The sequence below is a fragment of the Ochotona curzoniae genome, unplaced genomic scaffold (genome assembly GCF_017591425.1).
Source record: "Ochotona curzoniae isolate NIBS_2020 unplaced genomic scaffold, NIBS_Ocur_1.0 contig_291, whole genome shotgun sequence".
Taxonomy (NCBI): domain Eukaryota; kingdom Metazoa; phylum Chordata; class Mammalia; order Lagomorpha; family Ochotonidae; genus Ochotona; species Ochotona curzoniae.
In genome coordinates this window covers 2,897,055-2,917,455 of record NW_024465649.1, presented here as the reverse complement: position 1 = coordinate 2,917,455, position 20,401 = coordinate 2,897,055, and the positions used below count along the sequence as shown (strand labels likewise).

Here is a 20,401-nt window from a genome sequence, read left to right as displayed (position 1 = left end):
AAGATCTCCCATCTGCTGGTTCTCTCTCCAAATGTCTACAACAACCAGAGCTGAGCTGATCCAAAGCCAAGAGTTTCTTCCAGGCCTCCCACATGGGAGCAAGGTCCCAAAGCACTGGGCCATCTTCTGCTGCTTGCCCAGGCCACAAGCAAGGAGCTCTGGATGGGAAGTGGAGCAGCTGGGACATGAACCAGCACCCATATGGATCCCAGCGCTTGAAACTGGAGGATTAGCCGATTGAGACGTCATGCTGGGCCCTTGAAATTCTAGTAACCAACTGGTTTTTAAAAACGTTTTTAAGAATATGGGCACCATCTGCCCTGATTTAACTGAATTTTTCAAAGTAAATTGCTCAATTTTCACATTAGTAGTGGTGAGCCAGCCACCCAAATCCATAAGTGAAAGACTTTGTGTTTGAAATTAGAGATTGGGATAGGTGTTGGACCTTCTGCTTATAATGCCGGTTGGGACTCCTAATCCCCTGTTGGAGTGCCTGGCTTTGGGTGTTTTGTTCTGCTCTTTTTTTTTTAATTTATTTTTTATTATATGACACAGTTTTATATGTACTGGGCTTCCCAGCAACCCTCCCAAACCCCCCCCATGGTAGATTCCTCCACCATGTTGCGTGATTCAGTTCAAGTTCAGTTGAGATTCCCTCATTGCCAGCATATACCAAACATTGTGATCCTCATGTTATTGCCCAGATAAGTTCAATGGCTTTTTGGAGAGACCTTCTCTGGTCCGAAGGCAGAGCCAACAGAGTAAACCCAATCAATCAAAAGCCCCAACATTGACATTTCCCCATATAAGGTACATAACTGTTACAGGAGGGGTGAGCAGAGAAATCTTCAGCATCTTGGTGAGGTGTCCTTGTTCTGTGTCCTACCTAGTAAAGCATGTTTGAGTCTATACTGACCAAACTTTTCTTGTTGTTCTCTGTCTATTCAAATGTGTATGTGTTTGTGTGTATGTGTGTGTGTGTGTGTGTGTTTGGAGAGGGGCTCTGGAGCAACCCTGACAGTCATTGCATAGAGGGTGCAGACCCAACGTTGGAACTAAGTAAGGACAAGAGAAAGTTTCTTTCCTTAGTCCTGAAGGGAGTTTACTGTTCTTTTGATTCTGAGGACCACTCTGGGTTCCTGGTTGTTGTTCCGATGTCCTTGGATCCCCTGAGGAAGATTTCGGGCTTCTTTCATCCCGTGTAGTAGATCCAGTTCGGGAGAGATGCCCTCTGAGTTTGCAGGCTCCAAAGGTGTTCCAACTCCCCGTGGTCTCTTTGGCAGTTGGGATGCAGTCCTTGGTGCCCGTATCGATAGTCTTTAGTGGGGTTTATGAAGTCTCCAGGTGTGGGATGCAGGCCGCTTCCTGTCCTCGTGCTCCACTCTGGGGTCAATCCTTGCTCTGTGCATATGTCGTCCTGTTGGTAGGTTGTCAGGATTGCTCTTAGTTCCCCCTGTATGTCTTTGTAGTTTAAATGTTGTCTAATGTTGTTTTGAGCCTATTACCAATAAGTTACCTTTCATTTTCCTGGTAGGTTACCCTATATGTCTTCCTCACACTTTCTAAGGCTATGGAAGATTTCTTTGCTCTCTGCCCCATTCTTGATGAACACAAGGTTTTGAAAGTGTAAAAGGTTTTAAAATTGATCAATACACTTGGGTTGGGACAGTACTATTCACAAGTTTATCTGAGGAAGATTTACTATCCTTGGGAATCTTTACGATTAATTCACGTCCCTGAAACACTGTAGGTTCAGCTAGGAGCTGTCTAACCATCATATCTACTAACGAAAATCCTAGAGGTCCCTGGCCGGGCGGCCGGCAGGCAAAGCCTAGTGCCAAATGGCGTGCTGGCCGCCCTGAGGCTGCACACCACATGGCTGCAGCTGCGGCTCGTGTGTGGTGGGCATGGGGCGGCTGTCGCATCCACCGTCCTCTGCGTCCAGGCCCGCTCGCGAAGGTTTAGGTCGCTGGACTCCCAGTCCGCCCTCCCCCCCACCCAACCCCTGACTCCGCCCCAGCTCGACCCACCCCCAGGGGAGCAGTAGGCAGAGTCCAACGTGCCTAACAAAGGCTGCAGGCGCACACGGGTGAGGTCAGGTCCCACCGCCCTGCTAGGCCCGCCCTGAGGCCGCACGTGTGTGGTGAGCATGGGGCGGCCGTCGCATCCAGCGTCCTCTGCGTCCAGGCCCTGTTCTTTCCTTGATCCCAGCTTCTGCTTGTGTGCAGTCCTGGTAGGCACCAGGTGATGACTCCAGCAGCTGTGTCCTAGCCTCCCCTGTAGGAGATCCTGACTGATTTCCAGGTCTTCTGTCTTCCAGCTGGCCAGACCAAACGTTTGCAGACATTAGGGGCATAAACCAGCAGGTTGAGAAGAACTGTCTCACACACTCTCCCCCATCTCTCTGCCTTTCAACTAACAAAGTCTTAAGAAAAAAAGAAAATGTGGGTTATTCACCTCTAGCATATCTTTATCATAAATAAGTTAGTTGCACCCTGGGGGAAAAAATCTACATTACTAATTATTGACATTAAAAGAAAAGAAATGGTCATTTGTGTGTGTGACCTTTGCGCAGTAAATAAACCATGATTACTTTATTAATGAAAACAAATATTTTAAATTTCCTATCATTACTGTGACAGAACATAGTGAAAACATATTCATTTTATTCTGAAGAATAAATAAAATGAATGCTAATATCATTCAAATACAGTTAATTTATGCAAGCAATTTGCTGAGGTACTTTGCATCCATGGATATTAGCTATTCTGATGGAATATTTCACTGAGTTAATATAAATATATCATATAATCAGAGATTACTCTGTCCTATATGTCCCAAGTACATTTTGAGCATTTGTGGGGACTGTTTGCTGTGACCAGAGGAAGCGTGGGCTACTAGTAGAAGTATTCCGATGTTCCTGTGTGACACAGACCTGGTTCACTGATGCACAGACCACAAGGGCCATCTGGGAGGAAAAACCCTCTCCCTAAAGTCTGTTTCCTTGGCTGAAGAATTTGACAGGAAAACTACCTCGAAATCTGATTTCCCAAGGACTGTTTATCAGGTTCTACTTTTAGAAGCTCAGGAAAACTTTTTCTGTTTCACTTATAAAACAGACTCAATTATGAAATTGCATGCTTGTCATTCTGGTACAGTTTTGTTCCTTGGTATATTTGAGCCTGCAGGACAGAAACTCAAAAAGTGACTGGGTGGGACTGCAGGAGAGGAAATTGTAAATGCCATTTCAGAGCACTGCCTGGCTTTCTAATTTGAGGGATGGAAGAAGAGGATTAAGTTTCTAATCTAATTGAATATCTTTGCCAGCAGTGCTTGAAAGCAGCTCTAGGCAGATGCAAATCGCTTCCGTGTTTAAGGATTCTACAACCCTCCTCACAAAATTACATTTAATACCCGTTGCTTAGTTTAAACTTTCCTCTTGATCATACAGTAAATCATTCGAGCTGCTTCCTAAAGTTGCTGTCCTTTAATGGTCCTAAACTAGTTATCATTCCCTTAATTAATTTCCAAGCCAGTGTTTTTGGCACATAAATTCTGTCCATCTGCTAACGTAATGCCACTACAGTTGTGCATCGTGTAACAAAGGGATGCCCACCGAGAAATGCATCATTTGATTGTTTGACAAATTTGAATATTGAATGTCATGGAATACTGTTACACAAACCTGTGGGTTACAACTCACTAAGAATGGCCTCTTGCAGTCAAGAGACCGAGTAAACCCAAGATGTAGGAGGCCACCACCAACATAATAACATAACTCTGTGTTATAGTAAGCTTTTTCTAGGCAGTGTTATACTCTAGAATAATGATAAAAGTGATAGTAAATACATAGACCAGCAGTAGATCCACTATCAAGTAACATGCACTGCACATAATTTTCTTGCTATGTTTCATCTGTGTGACACCACAGAAAGTCCCTCTGCAACAGTATCATCACAAACACAATGTGAGTTGCACTTCTCATGTCATCAGTACAATGGCTTTGATGTCAGCAGGCATTCGTTTTTCAACTCCCTTATAATCTTACATGGCTGCCATGGTATAGACGTTCATTTTTCAGTGTATTAAATGTAGACCAGATGTTTAGCTCTTTTATGTATTCTTAAGGCATTTATCAAGTAAAAGCTATAACAAGCCATGTTGGCTTTTGATTATTTGGTGGAATACTTTTCCTACTAGATTTTGCTCATGTCAATTGCTAGGGGCAAAATGAATCTGAAAGTACCACAATTTCTATGCATGACTTGACAATTAGATGAAGTTAAGGAATACCTGCCAGGGCCAGTGTTGGGACATAATAGGTTAAGCTGCAGCCTGCAACCAGCATCCCAGATCAGTGCCTGTTTGAGGCTCATCTGCTCCACTTCCAGTCCAACTCCCTACTAATGCACTTCGGAAAGCAGTAGATGATGGCTCAAGTGCTTGGGTTCCTGTATACATGTGTGAAACACAGATGGACCTCCAGACTCCTGGCTTCAGCCTGATCTGGACTCAGCCATTAGAGCATTTGGGGAGTGAAACAGAAGATGGAGGATGGCTCTTATTTTCTTCTTCTCTCTGTCACTCTGCCTTTCAAATAAAATATTTTTTAAAAAAAATTTTAATTCAGGCCCGGCACGGTAGTCTAGTGGCTAAAGTCCTTGCCTTGCATACACCATATGGGCACCAGTTCATATCCCGGCTGCTCCACTTCCCATCTGGCTCCTTGTTTGTGGTCTGGGGAAAGCAGTCGAGGACAGCCCAAAGCCTTGGGACCCTGCACCTGCGTGGAAGACCTGGAAGAAACTCCTCACTCCTAGCTTTGGATCGGTGCAACTCTGGCTGTTGCGGCCATTTGGGAGTGAACCAGCAGACAGAAGATCTTTCTCTTTGTATCTCCTGATCTCTGTAAATCTGCCTTCCCAATAAAAATAAATAAATCTCTTTTTAAAAAGTTCATAATTCACTTGAAAGACAGTTCTCAGAACTCTTATTACAAAACCAAATACATATTTTAAGTGCATTTCAACTCCAAGAGAAACTATTGCATTGTTAAACTCGGTTCTTGTTCATATCAGCATCACAGTTTCAAACAGTCTACTTTCTTATTCTTGCGTTGGTCCATGCATGGTTTTCTGTTACAAACATAATCAGTTCCCACAGCAATCAAGGAATACAGAAAAGTAGAATTAGACACTTTCCATACCCTATTGTGTCTTTGTATTCATCAAATATTTATTGGACATTTTCTCTATGAGGCTGGATGGCAGAGACGGGAAAAGATCATGTAGGCAAAGTTTCTTTTTCCTCATGAAACCTTCACTGTCTTGATTTCCACAGGTACAGGACACCTCCTTTATCCTGTGTATCGTGGTGATACAGCCAGAAATACCTGTCAGACAGCTGAAAAACCTCAACACCGTCCCCAGCAGCAAGCTGCTATACCATCGGCTGGATCTCCTGGGCCAGCCCAGTGCTTGCCTACACTTCAAACAACTTGCAACCCTAGGTAAAGTCCTTGCACTTCTCAGTTTCCCATGTGAGTTGAGTCCTGACAGCTTACCCTAAGTGTGTCTAACTCCTGTACAAACACCCCCATCCCCAATTTAAAAACAAAGTAAGGTGATGCATGCATACAATGTCCAGTGGTTTGGAGATAACAGGTGTGAAAACCTGTTCGACGTCTTGCTGGGGTCCAGTTGGTCAGCAGAAGCTGAAAGGATTGTGAATGAGACTAACTTATTTGGGATGGACTCTCAGAAGAAACCAATAAGGAAGGAGAAGACAACAGGATAGGGAAGGGGGAGGGAAAGGCAAATTCACTTTCAAATGTTTTCTAACCCTGGCCTCACCCTGTAGGAGAACCCTGGGGTATAAATTACACCTCAGTTTGTCCAAACCTGCTACTTTCATGCTGCTTTTCATTTTCACTCTCTGCTGATCTTGGAGAGCAGTTTCCTAGCTTACAAACCATCCATAAAGAGAGCCAGGTGTTATGATTCAGCAGGTCAAGTCTGCACGTAGGACACCCACATCTCTTATCAGAGTTTGGTACTCTGTGCTAGTCATCCAGCAGGTACATCCCTGCTGGTGCCCCTGGGTTGGCAGTAGATGATGGCCAAGGTGTACGAGTGCCCTCCAGGTGGGAGTCTTCAGCCTGGCTCATCCACAGTTATTACAGGCTTCTGGGAAATGAACCAGCAGATAGAAGAGCTCTGTGTGTCACGTCATGTTTCAAGTAGATAAGCAAACCTTAAAGAGTCACAGGTACATCCCATTAAAGGTAAGATCATGAGGAGAGTGACGCTGAGGTGAGAGCAGGAGACGGAAATCATAAAAATGATGGCAGGGATCTTTGTAGCACACCAACCATGTCTACCCTGAGGTCTGACTCAGGACTCAGGAATATGGAACTCAAAGGAAGCTGAATAAAAATTACATTTATTCTGTATTAGACGTGTTTATCAAATTCATACCTGAGTTGGCAAGTAGTAGAATGAGACATTCTAACACAGAAAGGAGAAAAGCTAAGATCTTACTTCTGTATCTCTAATCTGCCTTATGTCGAACTCATACAAGGCATATGCCATCTTGCCCATACAGAGGCATCACTAATCTACAGTCTGAAATGTTCCAAAACATACTCCATTTCTGAGGTCAGTGTTGATGCCACATTCCATATCAGAGTGTCTGAGCTCAAAACCAGGATCCAGGTTTCTACAAGTCAGACCCCAGAAAGGAGCTGGAGGACTCAAGGAAATAATTTCCTGCCGCCCACATGGCAGACTTAATCTCTCAGCTCCTAGTTTCAATCTCAGACTCTGGGAAACGAAAGAGAAAAAGGTGTGCTTTTTCTTCCCCCACCCCCCCCAAACAAATAATATGCTATGTTAACTTATCGTTAGACTGTGTATTATGCATATATGAAACATAAATATATTTTATGTGTAGCTTGGGTTTTATCCCAAAGGTATCTTCTTATGTATATACAAATATTACAGATTTTGAAAAATTCCAGAGTGCTTCTAGGACCAAGCATTTCAGATAAGTGATTCTGAGCCTGAACACAGTATGTTCATGGAGTGGAAAACACACGCTGTTTCATTATTGAAAATTGTTCAGAGAATAAGAATTCTCACACAGCTGGCAAGCTCATGTCACCAGTCTCTGGGTTCCAGATGACACACTTGAGCTCAGATTCCTCCTTTAGATTCTGTCCTGGAAAGTCCTGCCTGGACAAGAGCAGGCTGGACCAAGTGGCCTGTTCTGTGACACATGCCAGCAGTGTTGACAGCTTGGAGAGAACCAATAATGTTAATCCATTTGTTTGTTTTGATTTGGGCTTTGGGACTCTTGCTTGTTTTTGTGTAACAATCTACACTAAGAATTCCAGTTTTTTAACAAATACTTAGAGGATGTGTGTGTGTGACTCTTCAGATCTCTGTGAACAGGCTTGATACTACTGCCAGTGAAAATGAAATCGCTGTTTTGAAATTTGGGACACTGGAGTGCAACAGCTCTCTTGATGAGAAGGAATCTCAAGCCCAGATTGTCTTTATTCCCTTGGGGCAGTCCCTCATAGTTAACATTAGTCAGTTTGTGAGTCATCAGCCACATGCAGCTATTGCACACTGAAAATGTGACTGGGAGGTAAATAATTTTTATATTGCTATGTAGTAAAATGGTAAATGTTTTAAATAGGTTGAATCTCATATATATATTGTACATAAAATATATGTGTGTGTATATATATATTGAGTTATTTCTGTTTAAGATTTATTTTCTTTTTATTGGAAAGGCAGATATATAGAGAGGAGGAGAGACAGAGAGGAAGATCTTCCATCCACTGATTCACTCCCCAAGTGGCCACAATGGCCAGAGCTGACCTGATCCAAAGCCAGGAGCCAAAAGCCTCTTCCATGTCTCCCGCACCGGTGCAGGGTCCCAAGGTTTTGGATCGTCTTCAGTTGCTTTCCCAGATCACAGGCAGGGAGCTGGGTGGAAAGAAGAACAGCCAGGATTAGAACTGACACCCACACGGGATCCCAGCACATGCAAGGAGAGAACTTTAGCTGCTAGACTACCATGCTGGGCCCTATTTGTATTTTCTTAAATTGGCTACTAGACAGTTTTAAGTTCCATTTGTGAGTTGTGTTATATTTCAGGTATATTTCAGACATTACTTTGAAAGTGTACATTTAAGGCAAATGCTTAAAAAACCCTCATCTGATACTAGTAGTACCTAGCATCGAGTCGTGCCCACATCCTACCCAGTTTCCTGCTAATGGGCACTCTGGGATGCATCAGGTGATAGCCTAAACACCTGGTTCCAGGATCCTGGCTTCCACTTGGTACAGCTCTAGCTATTACAATGTATCATTCCAACATTATAGATTTCCCCTGTGCTGCTCTTCTCTGCTCTTCCAAATTCAGACTCTGCTCCCACTTGCTGTTCCTGGCACTTCCTTGCATGGACTGACCACACAGACACATGAATCCACAGCAAGCACACTGCTAGACAGCCTCATCTTTTCCAAAAATCTGATTTTCTCTCCTTGATTATTTATGGTAAACATAATCATAATCTCACAGAATACCCCCATAAAAATCATGATACTGGAATAAGAAATCATAGTTTCTGAAGAGGAGATAATTCTGAGTCATCCCACTCAACATAGTTGAAAATTCTGGCTGGAAACAAGCTTGGGTTAAAACCTTCTTGAAATATAGGAACTAACAGAATCAGTAGGAGGGAGTGAGTCAAAATCTAGAAGAACTCAGAGGGTTGACATGTGCACATCCGAAACTGTAGTATCTGGGGATGACCCCTGTCTGCACTTTCTACTCCAGCATCCTGCTAAGTGTGCCCATGGTTAGCCATGTCACCCAGATAGGAGACACCCAGATTGAGTCCTGATTTTAATCTGTCCCAGCCCCAGCTGTTACGGGCCTTTAGAGTATGAACCGATAGATGGGAGATTGATGTCCTATCTCTCCCCCTTTCAAATAAAATGATTTTTTTTTTCAATTTTTAATAGAAAAAAAAAATAACTCAGCCAATTTTCCATACAACTTTTGCAATACATATATTTACCAATCCAGAAGAAATAGCTATGAAATTATACTGGCTTTGGGTAGCTCAGTAGAGCTAAAAAATGAAGCAAAAATAATGCTGAGTCCCCCAAAAGTAGGGACTCTAATATAGGAAACCACTTTCTTTTACTCTCGCCTCCTATACACACCTGCATTTAGTAAAGATCCTTTAAGGCTATACCTTTGGGGTACAGGTGAATTAAAAGCAAACTATGCCTCATCGTGGCTGTCCTGTCTCTGAGTGACTTAGGGAGTCCAGGCCCTGGATTAGCTGAATGTGAGTGAGTCACAGTGTGTAAGGATTGGGCCAGCCTGCCAGCTCCTTGTTGGTTTCCACCATCTCACCCTGCCCCATCAAGTGCAACATCCTGTTGCACTTGACAGATGAAACAAGTCTCCTCTGGCAAAGGCAATCCCATCCATTTAGGCCCCAAGCTATTCCAACAGGTCAGTTTACAGTACAGTGAGGAGCAGATTGCCAGGCTTACTCACTTCTCTAGGACAGTCTACAGAGCTATATGTGTCTTGGGACTTTGCAGGGGGAAGAAAGGAGGAAAGTTATATCCATTGGCCTTTATTTGTCAGTCTCATGCCCATGGAGTCTTTTTTTTTTTTTTTTGGCCCGTGGAATCTTAATTCCCATGTACTCTGGGATGATTGCTCTAGTGTCATTTCATGCTGTCACCCAGCAGGGAAGCTCTGAGCCACTCGTGGGAATGGCTCAAGTACTTAATTCACTTGCTCCCGCAAAGGAGACTCCTAAGGAACTCCTAGCTGCTGGCATCTGACTGACCCTGCCCCTGCTACTCTTGGCTTTGGGGAGGGAGGAGCCAGTGGAAGATTTTCTGTCTCCCTCTCCCCATCTTCCTTTCCTCCCTCTTTCTGCCTTTTTGGAAATGATTATGAATGTTTAAAAGCAACAGCAGAAATAACCATTTTGTAAGAATAAAATAGAAAGCTAAGGACAATCCTCCTCTTAGATATCCTCTTAGGTAAAGCCAACGATTAAATATATACACATAACCACTTTATTTCTACAAACTTCAGTTTTCGTCCAGTGTGTCTGCCTCTGTCCTATCCTGCTTCTTAAATGTCCCTGCTCATCCAAGTCACCACAATGATTACTGAGCACTGGTTGCCAGCAGGACTCTAATCTGCCTATTTCTCATTGAGTAACTCATCACTTTGACACATGCTAACACATTTAATACCACAATTCTATAGAATGGTGCTAATTTCTTCTCCCGCCTTTCAGGTCGGGGGAAAAAAGTCATCCCATAGCCCATGAGCAATGGAGCCCAGAGTGTTTTGAGGGCCTCTTGTCCCAGGCTGATGGTGGGAGCAGGCTGAACCTTGGCTCACCTGCATTCACAGGGCTGTGTCCTTGGTGCTGCACGTTAGGGACCATAAGCTTCCTGACGGGAGTACCATGGCCATTTCCCTTTTACGCTGCTCTCCATGGCCCTGGTCTCCCTTTGGACAGGGTGCAGCTACAGCCATGGCTGGCTTGGCCAGAGCCAGGATGGCACCTTTGTCATGGCCTGAGGGGATGCCTGGGAGTTCTCAGGCCGGCTTTGTCTCCTTCTTTTTCAGAGAGCCCAACTGTCATGCTGGCTGCCGGCAGCTTCTCTTCCCCCTACGAGCACCTTAGCCAGCCTGAGACAAAGCGCATGGTGGAGCATTACACAGCCTATCTCAGCGACAACACCCGCCTCATTGCCAACCCAGGCCTCAAAGTGAGTGCTACAGCTGGGCCTCTCAGCTGGAGAGCCCCAAGTGAAGGGCGTGTGGCCAAGGGCAGACTGCTCAGCCCTGGCCCTTCTCATGGGTTAGGAAGCCTGGGTGGGGGGGAATCACATGAAGGTTCTTTGAGGCCTCAGATAACACCATGGAGGAAAGAGAAGGTAGAGGACAGGCACAGGGTTGAGGGTGGTGTGGTTGAGAGACTGGTAGAACTTTCTCAGGCATAAGAGGTGCAGTGGTCCTGCTGTCGGTTAAGATTGACACCATCCAGTCAGACAGGAGGGCATATTTCTGAGTGCTTTTGAGTAAAATTTTTCATCTTCAACTCAGAAAGCCTAGCTAAGATGAACAGTTAAGTCATCACACATGCACTGACTGTATTTCTGCAAGCGTTTGTTTTCACCAAGTTTGGCCACATCCATCTGCTGTGAAAAGATTTTTAAGAAGTAATTGGGTTTGGCCTCTCTGCGAGAGAGCTTGGGGAGGCCCTGCCAGCAGCCGGCTGTCTTTTCATGTGAGTTTTAAAAGATCCCTGCTATGTCTCCCTTTGTTTCCCAGTTCTCTGTCAGAAATGAAGTAATGGCTACCAGCCACGTCACAGATGAATGGATGACACAAATGGAAATGAGTAGCCTGAACACTTACATTGTCCGCCGTTACATAGCAACGCCCAATGGTGTCCTCAGAATTTATCCTGGTTCCCTCATGGACAAAGCATTTGATCCCACTAGGAGACAATGGTGAGTTTTAGGGGCATCCATTATCAAAGATTCCCTCCAATCCTGGACAGACATGATAAGTACATACAACAAAGCAACTTCAGGCAAGCACATGAAAGAATATACTTTCATGGTACTAAAAACTGTATTTGAATAATTTTGTTTTCACTGTAGCATTAACAATAGGCTTGTGGGTTTTATGTGCGTACATATTTCATCTCCATTGAAAGTTTGAGACTGAAATGTTTTCTGCTTGGCCATTTTGATTCCTAGTGGTTTGTTTGATTCCTTCCTTATGCACATTGTAACCACAATGGATGTACTTCCCTTAACTACCTGTGATGATGGCATCAAATTCTAGTTCATGTATGACCTGGCAGAAAGAAAGAAATAAGCACACAAATTCAAACCATTCTTGTACTTCTCAGACTTAGTGTTACCCTGATTTTTCAAAGCAAAAAGCTGCTCAGGTTTTATATCATGGAGCCAGTGTGCCCAAAAGAGCAGAGTGCTGATTAGAAGTTGTAGCAACCTAGTCCTTCCTGAGTCAGCTGTTCCCCAACTCTTAACAATCCAGTGTACATTTGTGGGCCCCAAACTACATGTTTCCGCTTTATGTATTCATTCTCTTTTTTAAGCTCTGTGTTATAATCATTTTGAAAAGAGAAACTCTCAGATTCCTTTGGACTCTTGTATTGATGCTAGTCCAGTAGAAAAGATAGGAATCCTTTGAATTTTAATATATTATGAGCACAACTTGATAAAGATTTTTTTTTCAAATGACAAGCTCACTTCTCTTTGAAATTTAGCGTGGCCATTCATACCACAGAGTAACCTGACTGTCTTTGAACTCCTAGGTATCTCCATGCAGTGGCTAATCCAGGGTTGATTTCTCTGACTGGTCCTTACTTAGATGTCGGAGGTGCTGGCTATGTTGTGACCATCAGTCATACAATTCATTCATCCAGGTAATAGTTCACTTTTTTTTCTTTTGTTTTAGTTATTTCTTAAATCCATCAAATTTTGAACAATTTGAATGAAATAGTAAACACCAAGGATCATGACCTTTGGGACGAGGCTGGCTGTGTTGGACATTTCTAGCTGACACCTTAGATTTCTAGAGCTTCCTTCCGACATCTATAAAATGGGGTGCTACTTTATATGGCTAATGTGGAAGTCAGTGAATGAAAGATTCTGGGCCTTGGGCGTGGCAGCCGTGAATGATGTTTATGAGGAAGGAAGAGGAGGATACTGGATTCAGTGGAGGCCCCTGTAGAAACACCAATTTTAAGTTGATGAAAGAAATAACAGAGCCACCCAGTCATACTGTCACACATGAGTTTGTTGCTCCCTGTGATTAAATCTAACTCTGTAGAGTTAAGAGTTGTTTGGTGTTTGCTTTTTTTTTAATCTGTCCTTGAAACTGATTTTAAATATAAAATGGCTTTTTTTAATGGATTTTACCAAAATGCTAGAAAGTGTCAGTGTCACTGCAAAGATATTGGAGTGTCTTATTTCCTGCTTATTTATTCTGTAAATGTCAGTGAAATGTTGAGCAAAGAAGCAAGTTGTGTAGGTTGTTCTAATCCCTTCATTATACAAGTCACTCTTTTTCCCTAGCAACCAAGGAAAACCATGTTCTGACTGGTGCCTATAATGGTGCCTTAACATTTATAAGAAATTGATTTTCTCCTTGAGCTCTGAGATCTTCAGTGCCGCACATTATATTACAAATGATTCATATTCAGAATTCCTCTAATTCAAGTTCATGGGGACCGAGAATTGGGAAGCAGTATGGTGTGTAATTTCATTGTCAAAGCCAATGTCTGTGTGACATAGCAGGGCCTTGCAACCAGCCACCTATCACTTTGCTTTGCATGGTCTGTGTCTGTTGGGCTCTGGTGGTTGCTCTCATAATGTAGATTGCCACACATGAACAGTAAACACTTCCAACAGCTCCCTCGGTGTTTTCATTAACAGGCCATCTGCTGGAAAGGCACCTTACTCATGTTTGAGAGGCAAAACGTGTTGGCCCACCTGTGTATGCTAGTCTAGTTCCAGAAAAGTGAACAATGAGTATTTGAGAGGACAATGGTCACTCACCTTGTTCTTTGATTACAATGAAATGGACCACACGTGGATTTTTAGTGGAAAAATAAGAATTCAGGTATCTCTAAATCCTGAGGAATACATCAAACCCCTTACCTGGCAACTGCTTTTCAAGAGCTTTTCAAGTGGCCCAGGCCAGAGCAGGGCTAATTTGTATTTTCTATTTCTTCTTTTTGATCTGGTTTTTTTTTTTTTTTTTTTTTTTGGATGGGTGAAACATTTTATTTCAGATGCTTACAATTCCTTATGGTATCACTCTAAGTGATGTATGGTGGACAACTTTCAAGCTAGAAAAACCTGGGTTCACCTCTCTTATTTGGTTGCTTTCATTTTGTGGATTTAACCTGCACAAGTTTACCTATGCAAGTTTAACAAGGAAAAAGAAATGGTTTTTAGTCTCTCCAGATTCTATCTCGTAAGTTTCTCTATGAATATGTATTCCCCAGAAATACTGTATGCTCTTGGGCCTGATCAATATGCAATCCCACAGACCTGATCATTCTCAGCTGAATGCAACTGTATGTGTGCGTTTCGTTGCACACAGGTCTGAATGCAGGTCAGCCACCTCTTCAGGTGTGCAGTGAAACTGACCATGACTTGGGTGCTATTGTGTTGATAGGACTTCTGAGAAATCCTTTTGGCAAAACACTTCTAGTGATTTTGGCATCATGTGTCTGCCTGAGGACCCCACCTCCTCTCAAATGTGATCCCACTGCAGGAAATGTAGTTAGCTGTCTGACAATAACGAAATTATGTTTGGCCTGTTTCCTGACCTAGGACAGAAGGACATTAAGAATCTACCTCCAATGCTTAGGTTGAGGGTTAAATTTAACATGTGTAAGGCCTTCGTAACATTGCCTGAAACATGGTAAAACCTTGATAGACATGAAAAACTTTCGTTCTGTTCCGTGAGAGCCTCTTGTAATGCTCACACAGAGCTGGTATTTAAGAATTACCTATAATGCATGTAATATGCTTGGTGCTGCAATTGATCATGTTGGGTCCCAAATACATGGTAGTTGTTTTATTGTCATGCTATTTGTGCTTTAGACATCCAGAACTTTAGCAGTGCAAAGAAAAAGCTTAAGCTAATAGCTTGTCATGAAGCACTCCAATTCACCTTTGGTTTTCAGGAGTAATTTGGCTGAAAGTGATGGAAGGATTTCCTAATCAACACTCACTTTCAGTTATTCCTAGCAGTTCTGCTGCGGTTCCTTCATGAGCATGTTAGCCTGACACTGTTTCTTAGAGAATGGTAACACTACCAGAGATGAAGTACTGCCATTGGTAAAGGACTAGTCAGACATCTCTTTGGCAGTGAAGTTTCTCACTTCAGTGTTGCAAACAGCCTGCTCTGTTCTACTTAGAAATGTAGGTTTGGCTTGATTTTTTTTTCTGTGACATTCTTTGAGTTGCTATGGCAACAGTATGCCTATCTGAAATGCAGGTAAAACTATGAATGCCAGGCTTACATGGACAATATGCATGCTGCGACTTCAGTGTGTTGATCTGTTAGAGCAGATAGCAATTATACCAGGGCAGGATGGGTAGTTCAGAAATAAAACTACCCTCTCCCAGAACACTCAAGTTACTTTTTTACTGCAACAAGCTGTAATATTATAGAAAAAGCCAGATTTGGTACTAATTTCTGTGCCATCAGTAAACAGTGATTGTGAGCCATTTAACCATTCTAACCTTCATTTTTTCCTATTTCTGAAAGTGAGAACTGATTCCTTCCTGGTTTCTTTACAGGAAATGCAATTGTGTTAATAGCTTAATAACTCTTGAGTATCTTGCAGAACTCAGAAGGCGGTGTAACTTCAGGTTAAGAATACATGCTTTGGAATTGCAGTCACTGCCTTTTAATCCCTTCCTCCACTAAGTAGTCATTGTGTGACCTTGACAAGCATCAGTTTTCTTGAGATAATTATACCTTATAAGATTATTATGAGAAATAATACTTTATTTTCTTTTTGGTACTTTCTTTACAAAGGAATAGGTGGGTTGATGAGGGTAAATGATGGGTACATAACTCACGCTGGGTAAACCCTGCAACTTCTCAAGTCATAAGAATATTGAAATTGGTTAGCCTGTGACCTTGCAATTACCCATGGATATAGATGAAAAAGAATAAATAGTCCAAATGAAACATCCAACATTTTCTGATATGCCAGGAAATTTAAATTCATGCTCAATCCAGGCCTACTCTCACTGTTTAGTGGTCTTCATTGAGCTACTTTGGTCCATTGAGTGTTTCTTATATGTTCATTAAGCAGCTGGATAAGCACTGTATCTTATTTAATCTCAATTATAGCTTCCTAAAGTATGTACCATTACTGTCCCCATATTAGGGTGAGAAAACTAAGGCTTTAAAATGTTAGCTAGCATCCCAGAATCACACTGAGATCCATAAGGCCAAGATTTGAATTTAGATCTGCTTCCTTCTAGAAAATTAGCTTCAAGTTTTACTGTCCAACTTTCTCTTGCTTTGTTCTCCTCCTCCTAATGAGATAGCCTTGTAGATTGGAGAAAGCCATGGCCTGTAAGACAAGAGTCTTATTCTAGATTGTGAGCTATGCTTGGAGTCAAGTCAACTTTAGTGTTGTGGAAAGAAAACTAGACTGAACATTATTCCTACTTAGTTTTGTGTGACATGGCACCAGTTAACCTGCACGAGGTATCACTTTTCTTCTCTGCAAAATGAGGGAAATAAACAGGAGGGTTACTCGGGATTTTTTTCTAGAGTTTTTTTTTTCTTAAATAACCATAGCACCTATAGGTAATACCTTCCAGCGTGTCCCTTTGCACCCATAAGTTTTTTCTCAAGAAATTTCCATATGATATTAAATTACTGAGTCTTTTTAAGCATAGAAAGTGGAGCAGAAGAACAGGGATGTATTTCTGGTATCAAACAACGTCCCCATGACTGAATATTTCTTTAAATAAGCCATGCCTCTTATTGATCTTTTTGACATAAAGTACACAGATGTCTTCTGGACACACGGTGGCCGTGATGGGCATTGACTTCACGCTGAGATATTTCTACAAGGTTCTCATGGACCTGTTACCAGTTTGCAACCAAGACGGCGGCAATAAAATAAGGTAAACCTCTTAGAGACGTCATTTTCTATCCCAGCTGCCAAATGGATATCAGTCCATAGCTGAATGGTAACTACACAATATTTATGGTCAGAACCATAAATCAAATCCATGGCCTATGTGTTCTATTAAGAAAGAGTTTGCTCTTTTTGTTTTTTTCTTTCTTTCCTTTTTCTAAGATGCATGTTTATGATTTGTTTTTAGACACATAGACTCGGCATTTGACAAAACTAACTGGCAGAGAATGGCCCAAAAGCTCTTATTTCTCCAGAAGTCAGTAATTAGAGGTTTCCCATGTCTTTGGTACTAGAAAGACCAGAGGGTACTCTGGGTAGAACTTTTGATGTTAACTTAGTCATTAAACCAAAGTCTTTGTGAAATTTTCGGCTGCTTGGGCTGCTGCTTTTACATTTCCCCAGAATGAGGCTCATGGAACTAAAAGTCTTTGCCCCCTGAATTTCAAAAGAGCATGTCTGATCAAAGCAAGAGCATTCCCTTGAGTTAATGCAGGCTGCTTTTAAAAATGGCTTTCGCGTTCAGTCTCATGGCCCACGTTTCATGTCACCACTGAATTTCACATTGGCTCTTAATGGGGGAAATGCAGGATTCCTGCAAACTGGTGTGACTAATGTACAGTAAAACGAAACAAAATGCAGTCTTGATTAAAGCACTTCTGGCTTTCCTTATGCATTGTTTCCATCAAATACATTTTTACGTAACCCCTTAAATGTCGCGGTCTGTATGTTTGTCACTGAAAGAAGTTATGAAAGTTTTGCTTGTAAGTACCCTCAGGGTCTCCCTTGCCTGAAAAAAGAACAGACTTCCCACGTTTACCTCCTTGCAAAGATCTTTAAGTCCAGCTTACTTAACGCTGAGTAAGCATATTGTCTGGAACATGTGGATGACTTCAGAGTCAAGTGTAACTCTCATCTGCACCTGTATCCCAGCTGTACTGCCATCCCAAGTATAATGCACTTGTCTACCTTCCTTTGCTTTTCAATGGTTGCTCATGGAGAACCAGAAGTCATTACCGTGCATTTCAGAGATAGCCAGATGAATGCCCCGTGAGGCCATAGGAAGCAGCTAACCTGAATGAGAGCCATCTTTTGTTTTGATACAGGTGCTTTATAATGGAGGACAGGGGTTATCTGGTGGCACATCCAACTCTCATTGACCCCAAGGGACACGCACCTGTGGAACAGCAGCACATCACTCACAAGGTATCTGTCATAACACTGATGCGTGCAGTTCTTCAGTAGCCCGCAGCTTATTATATAATATGTATCTTCTGTTTGGCCCTATTAGGAGCCCCTGGTAGCAAATGATATCTTGAACCACCCCAATTTTGTAAAGAAAAACCTGTGCAACAGCTTCAGTGACAGAACCGTTCAGAGGTTTTATAAATTCAATACCAGCCTTGTGGTGAGTTAATTCCAGAACATTCTTTTGCATGTGAAATGGAGTAATGATTAAAGCCTAAATATCAGTCTGGCTCCCAATTTGACAGTGGTGGAATCGAAAGCCCACAGTAGAGAAGTGAATGTTTTAAGGTGTCACACTTGGTGTTTTGTTTGGATTTTGTTTGTATAAAGTCTCGCTCGATCTAAGTCCTTTGAAATTGCTGCTGAAGTCTGTTCCCACACTCTTGTGTAAATATGTGTGGCACCATGTGCTCCTCTCTTCCTGTCTTCGAGAGGTCACGCAGACTCCTTAAATTCCCAAGGTCAAGTTCAGTCCGTTCTGGGTCATCTGCCCTCTAGATGGGAACTTTCATTTAAATCATCCAAAAATAATTTTGGTTTTCATATTTTTTTTCTTTAGTTTAGAATGTTCTGTATAATACAAGTGGCTGCAGATTAACTTGGTTTAACTTCAGAGAGAACTAAAATGGGAAATGACACAACTAACATTCAGAAAATTATTCATGGGAAATCTTTTATTTAAAATACACTTTTCAGTGATTAAATGTGTGATTAGAATTAATTTTAAAATTAACCTAATTACCTAGGATGCAGGCTACATCTCAGAAAGTTGATTGTCATCTTGACCAATGTCTATTTCAGAGGAATGTTTGGGTGTTTGCAGGCGAGGTTGTCTGATGAAAGTCTAGCTTACTCTCTCATCATCTGGACAGTGGTTTCTGGAGACTTCAGTAGCCATAGCCAGGATACTCAGCTAGAAACTTTTCAGAAAGGTATATTGTAATTGAATATGAATTAGCCCAAGTTGGCCCAAAATGGAATTGGAGGTCTCCTCAGTACTGGCACCAACAGGAAGATATGGCTGTGTTATTGCTTATATGCTGGCAGTGGGAAATTCATCCAGACCCCTGAGAACCTGCTCAGTGCCTTGATCCCCAGAATAAGGCTCATTGTCATCATCGTCATCATGCATACATAAGGAACGAAGGGCAAGAGAAAGATACGTTGAAGTAACTTGCCTGGTACATTATACATTCTGCGTCCTTGCAGAAGAATGATCACCCACAGCTCTAATAGCACTTTTGAATCTTTGGTTTTCTATTATAGTAGGCAATTCAAGAAACTAGGCTTCATATTTCCCCATTATAGAATGAAGAAAAGGGATACGTGCTGTCACTGAGTGGTTCAAATTTGCCGGAAGCCAGAAACTGGACTTTTAGATCGCCTTATTCAAAATAGGCAAAAGACATATCTCCAAAGAGAGTTTGGTTTGCCTTTGAATCAATTGTGAGCTGTCCTGTACCTGAAAATTGTCTTGCTTCTTCAGATTTCAATTTTATATATATTGTTAAAGTGTAGGTTATAAAAATTTATATTTGCACAGGCATGGACAAAACAACACACGATGCATGTCTAACACAATTGGTAAGCAGGAATTCTCTCTCATTGATAATGAGTAGTTTTTTACATTCTGGATTTTTAGCAGTGCCTCTGTATTACTTTTGCAACCAGAATAAAATTTCATTTTTAAGCTATTTTCAGCAGGTAGTTGAATTGTTGCCACCACGGTAGGGCTGAGGCTTTGCCTTGCTGTCTGTCACATCTGACACTTGGTTGTTTTGTAGGGGGATTTGACGAACCTTGTGCATGGCAGCCACTGTTCTAAATACAGACTGGCGAGGATCCCAGGAACCAATGCATTTGTGGGCATTGTCAACGAGACGTGTGACTCTCTTGCCTTCTGTGCCTGTAGCATGGTGGACCGACTCTGTCTCAACTGTCATCGGTAAAAATGTGATGAGGCCTAGTCTCTGTTTGCCACACTGTCAAGTGCTGCCATGGGTGCCAAGCATTTTCAAGTGGCATCTGCAGAAAGGACAGAAGAGGATGATGTGTGTCCCGAGGAAAGAGGAAGTCCCAGTCACTTAGAGCTTTGTGGTTTACAGCATCCTGGTCCAACATAGAACATTGATCATAACTTCTTTCTTACTGCTCTTTATTTTTCTTGCCCAGTGCATATATAATATTCGGCTTGCCATTGGCCTTCAGCATAACAACTTTCTTTTGACTTTTCAGAATGGAACAGAATGAATGTGAATGTCCTTGTGAGTGCCCCCTAGAGGTCAACGAGTGTACTGGGAATCTCACCAATGCAGAGAACCGGTAAACACACACACACACTCCTGCACACCATTATGCAATACCATACACACAATT

General features: G+C 42.2%; 1 protein-coding gene across 1 annotated transcript in view; it reads left to right on the top strand.

The window, feature by feature from the left end:
* CACHD1 (cache domain containing 1) overlaps positions 1–20,401 on the top strand; it is a 205,522-nt gene that overhangs the window by 170,527 nt on the left and 14,594 nt on the right. The window contains exons 13-21 of the mRNA XM_040978638.1: positions 5,341–5,509; positions 10,687–10,829; positions 11,395–11,576; positions 12,413–12,523; positions 16,644–16,766; positions 17,884–17,983; positions 18,069–18,185; positions 19,810–19,970; positions 20,261–20,347. Coding sequence (XP_040834572.1) covers positions 5,341–5,509; positions 10,687–10,829; positions 11,395–11,576; positions 12,413–12,523; positions 16,644–16,766; positions 17,884–17,983; positions 18,069–18,185; positions 19,810–19,970; positions 20,261–20,347 — 1,193 coding nt within the window. The remainder of the gene's footprint in view (positions 1–5,340; positions 5,510–10,686; positions 10,830–11,394; positions 11,577–12,412; positions 12,524–16,643; positions 16,767–17,883; positions 17,984–18,068; positions 18,186–19,809; positions 19,971–20,260; positions 20,348–20,401) is intronic.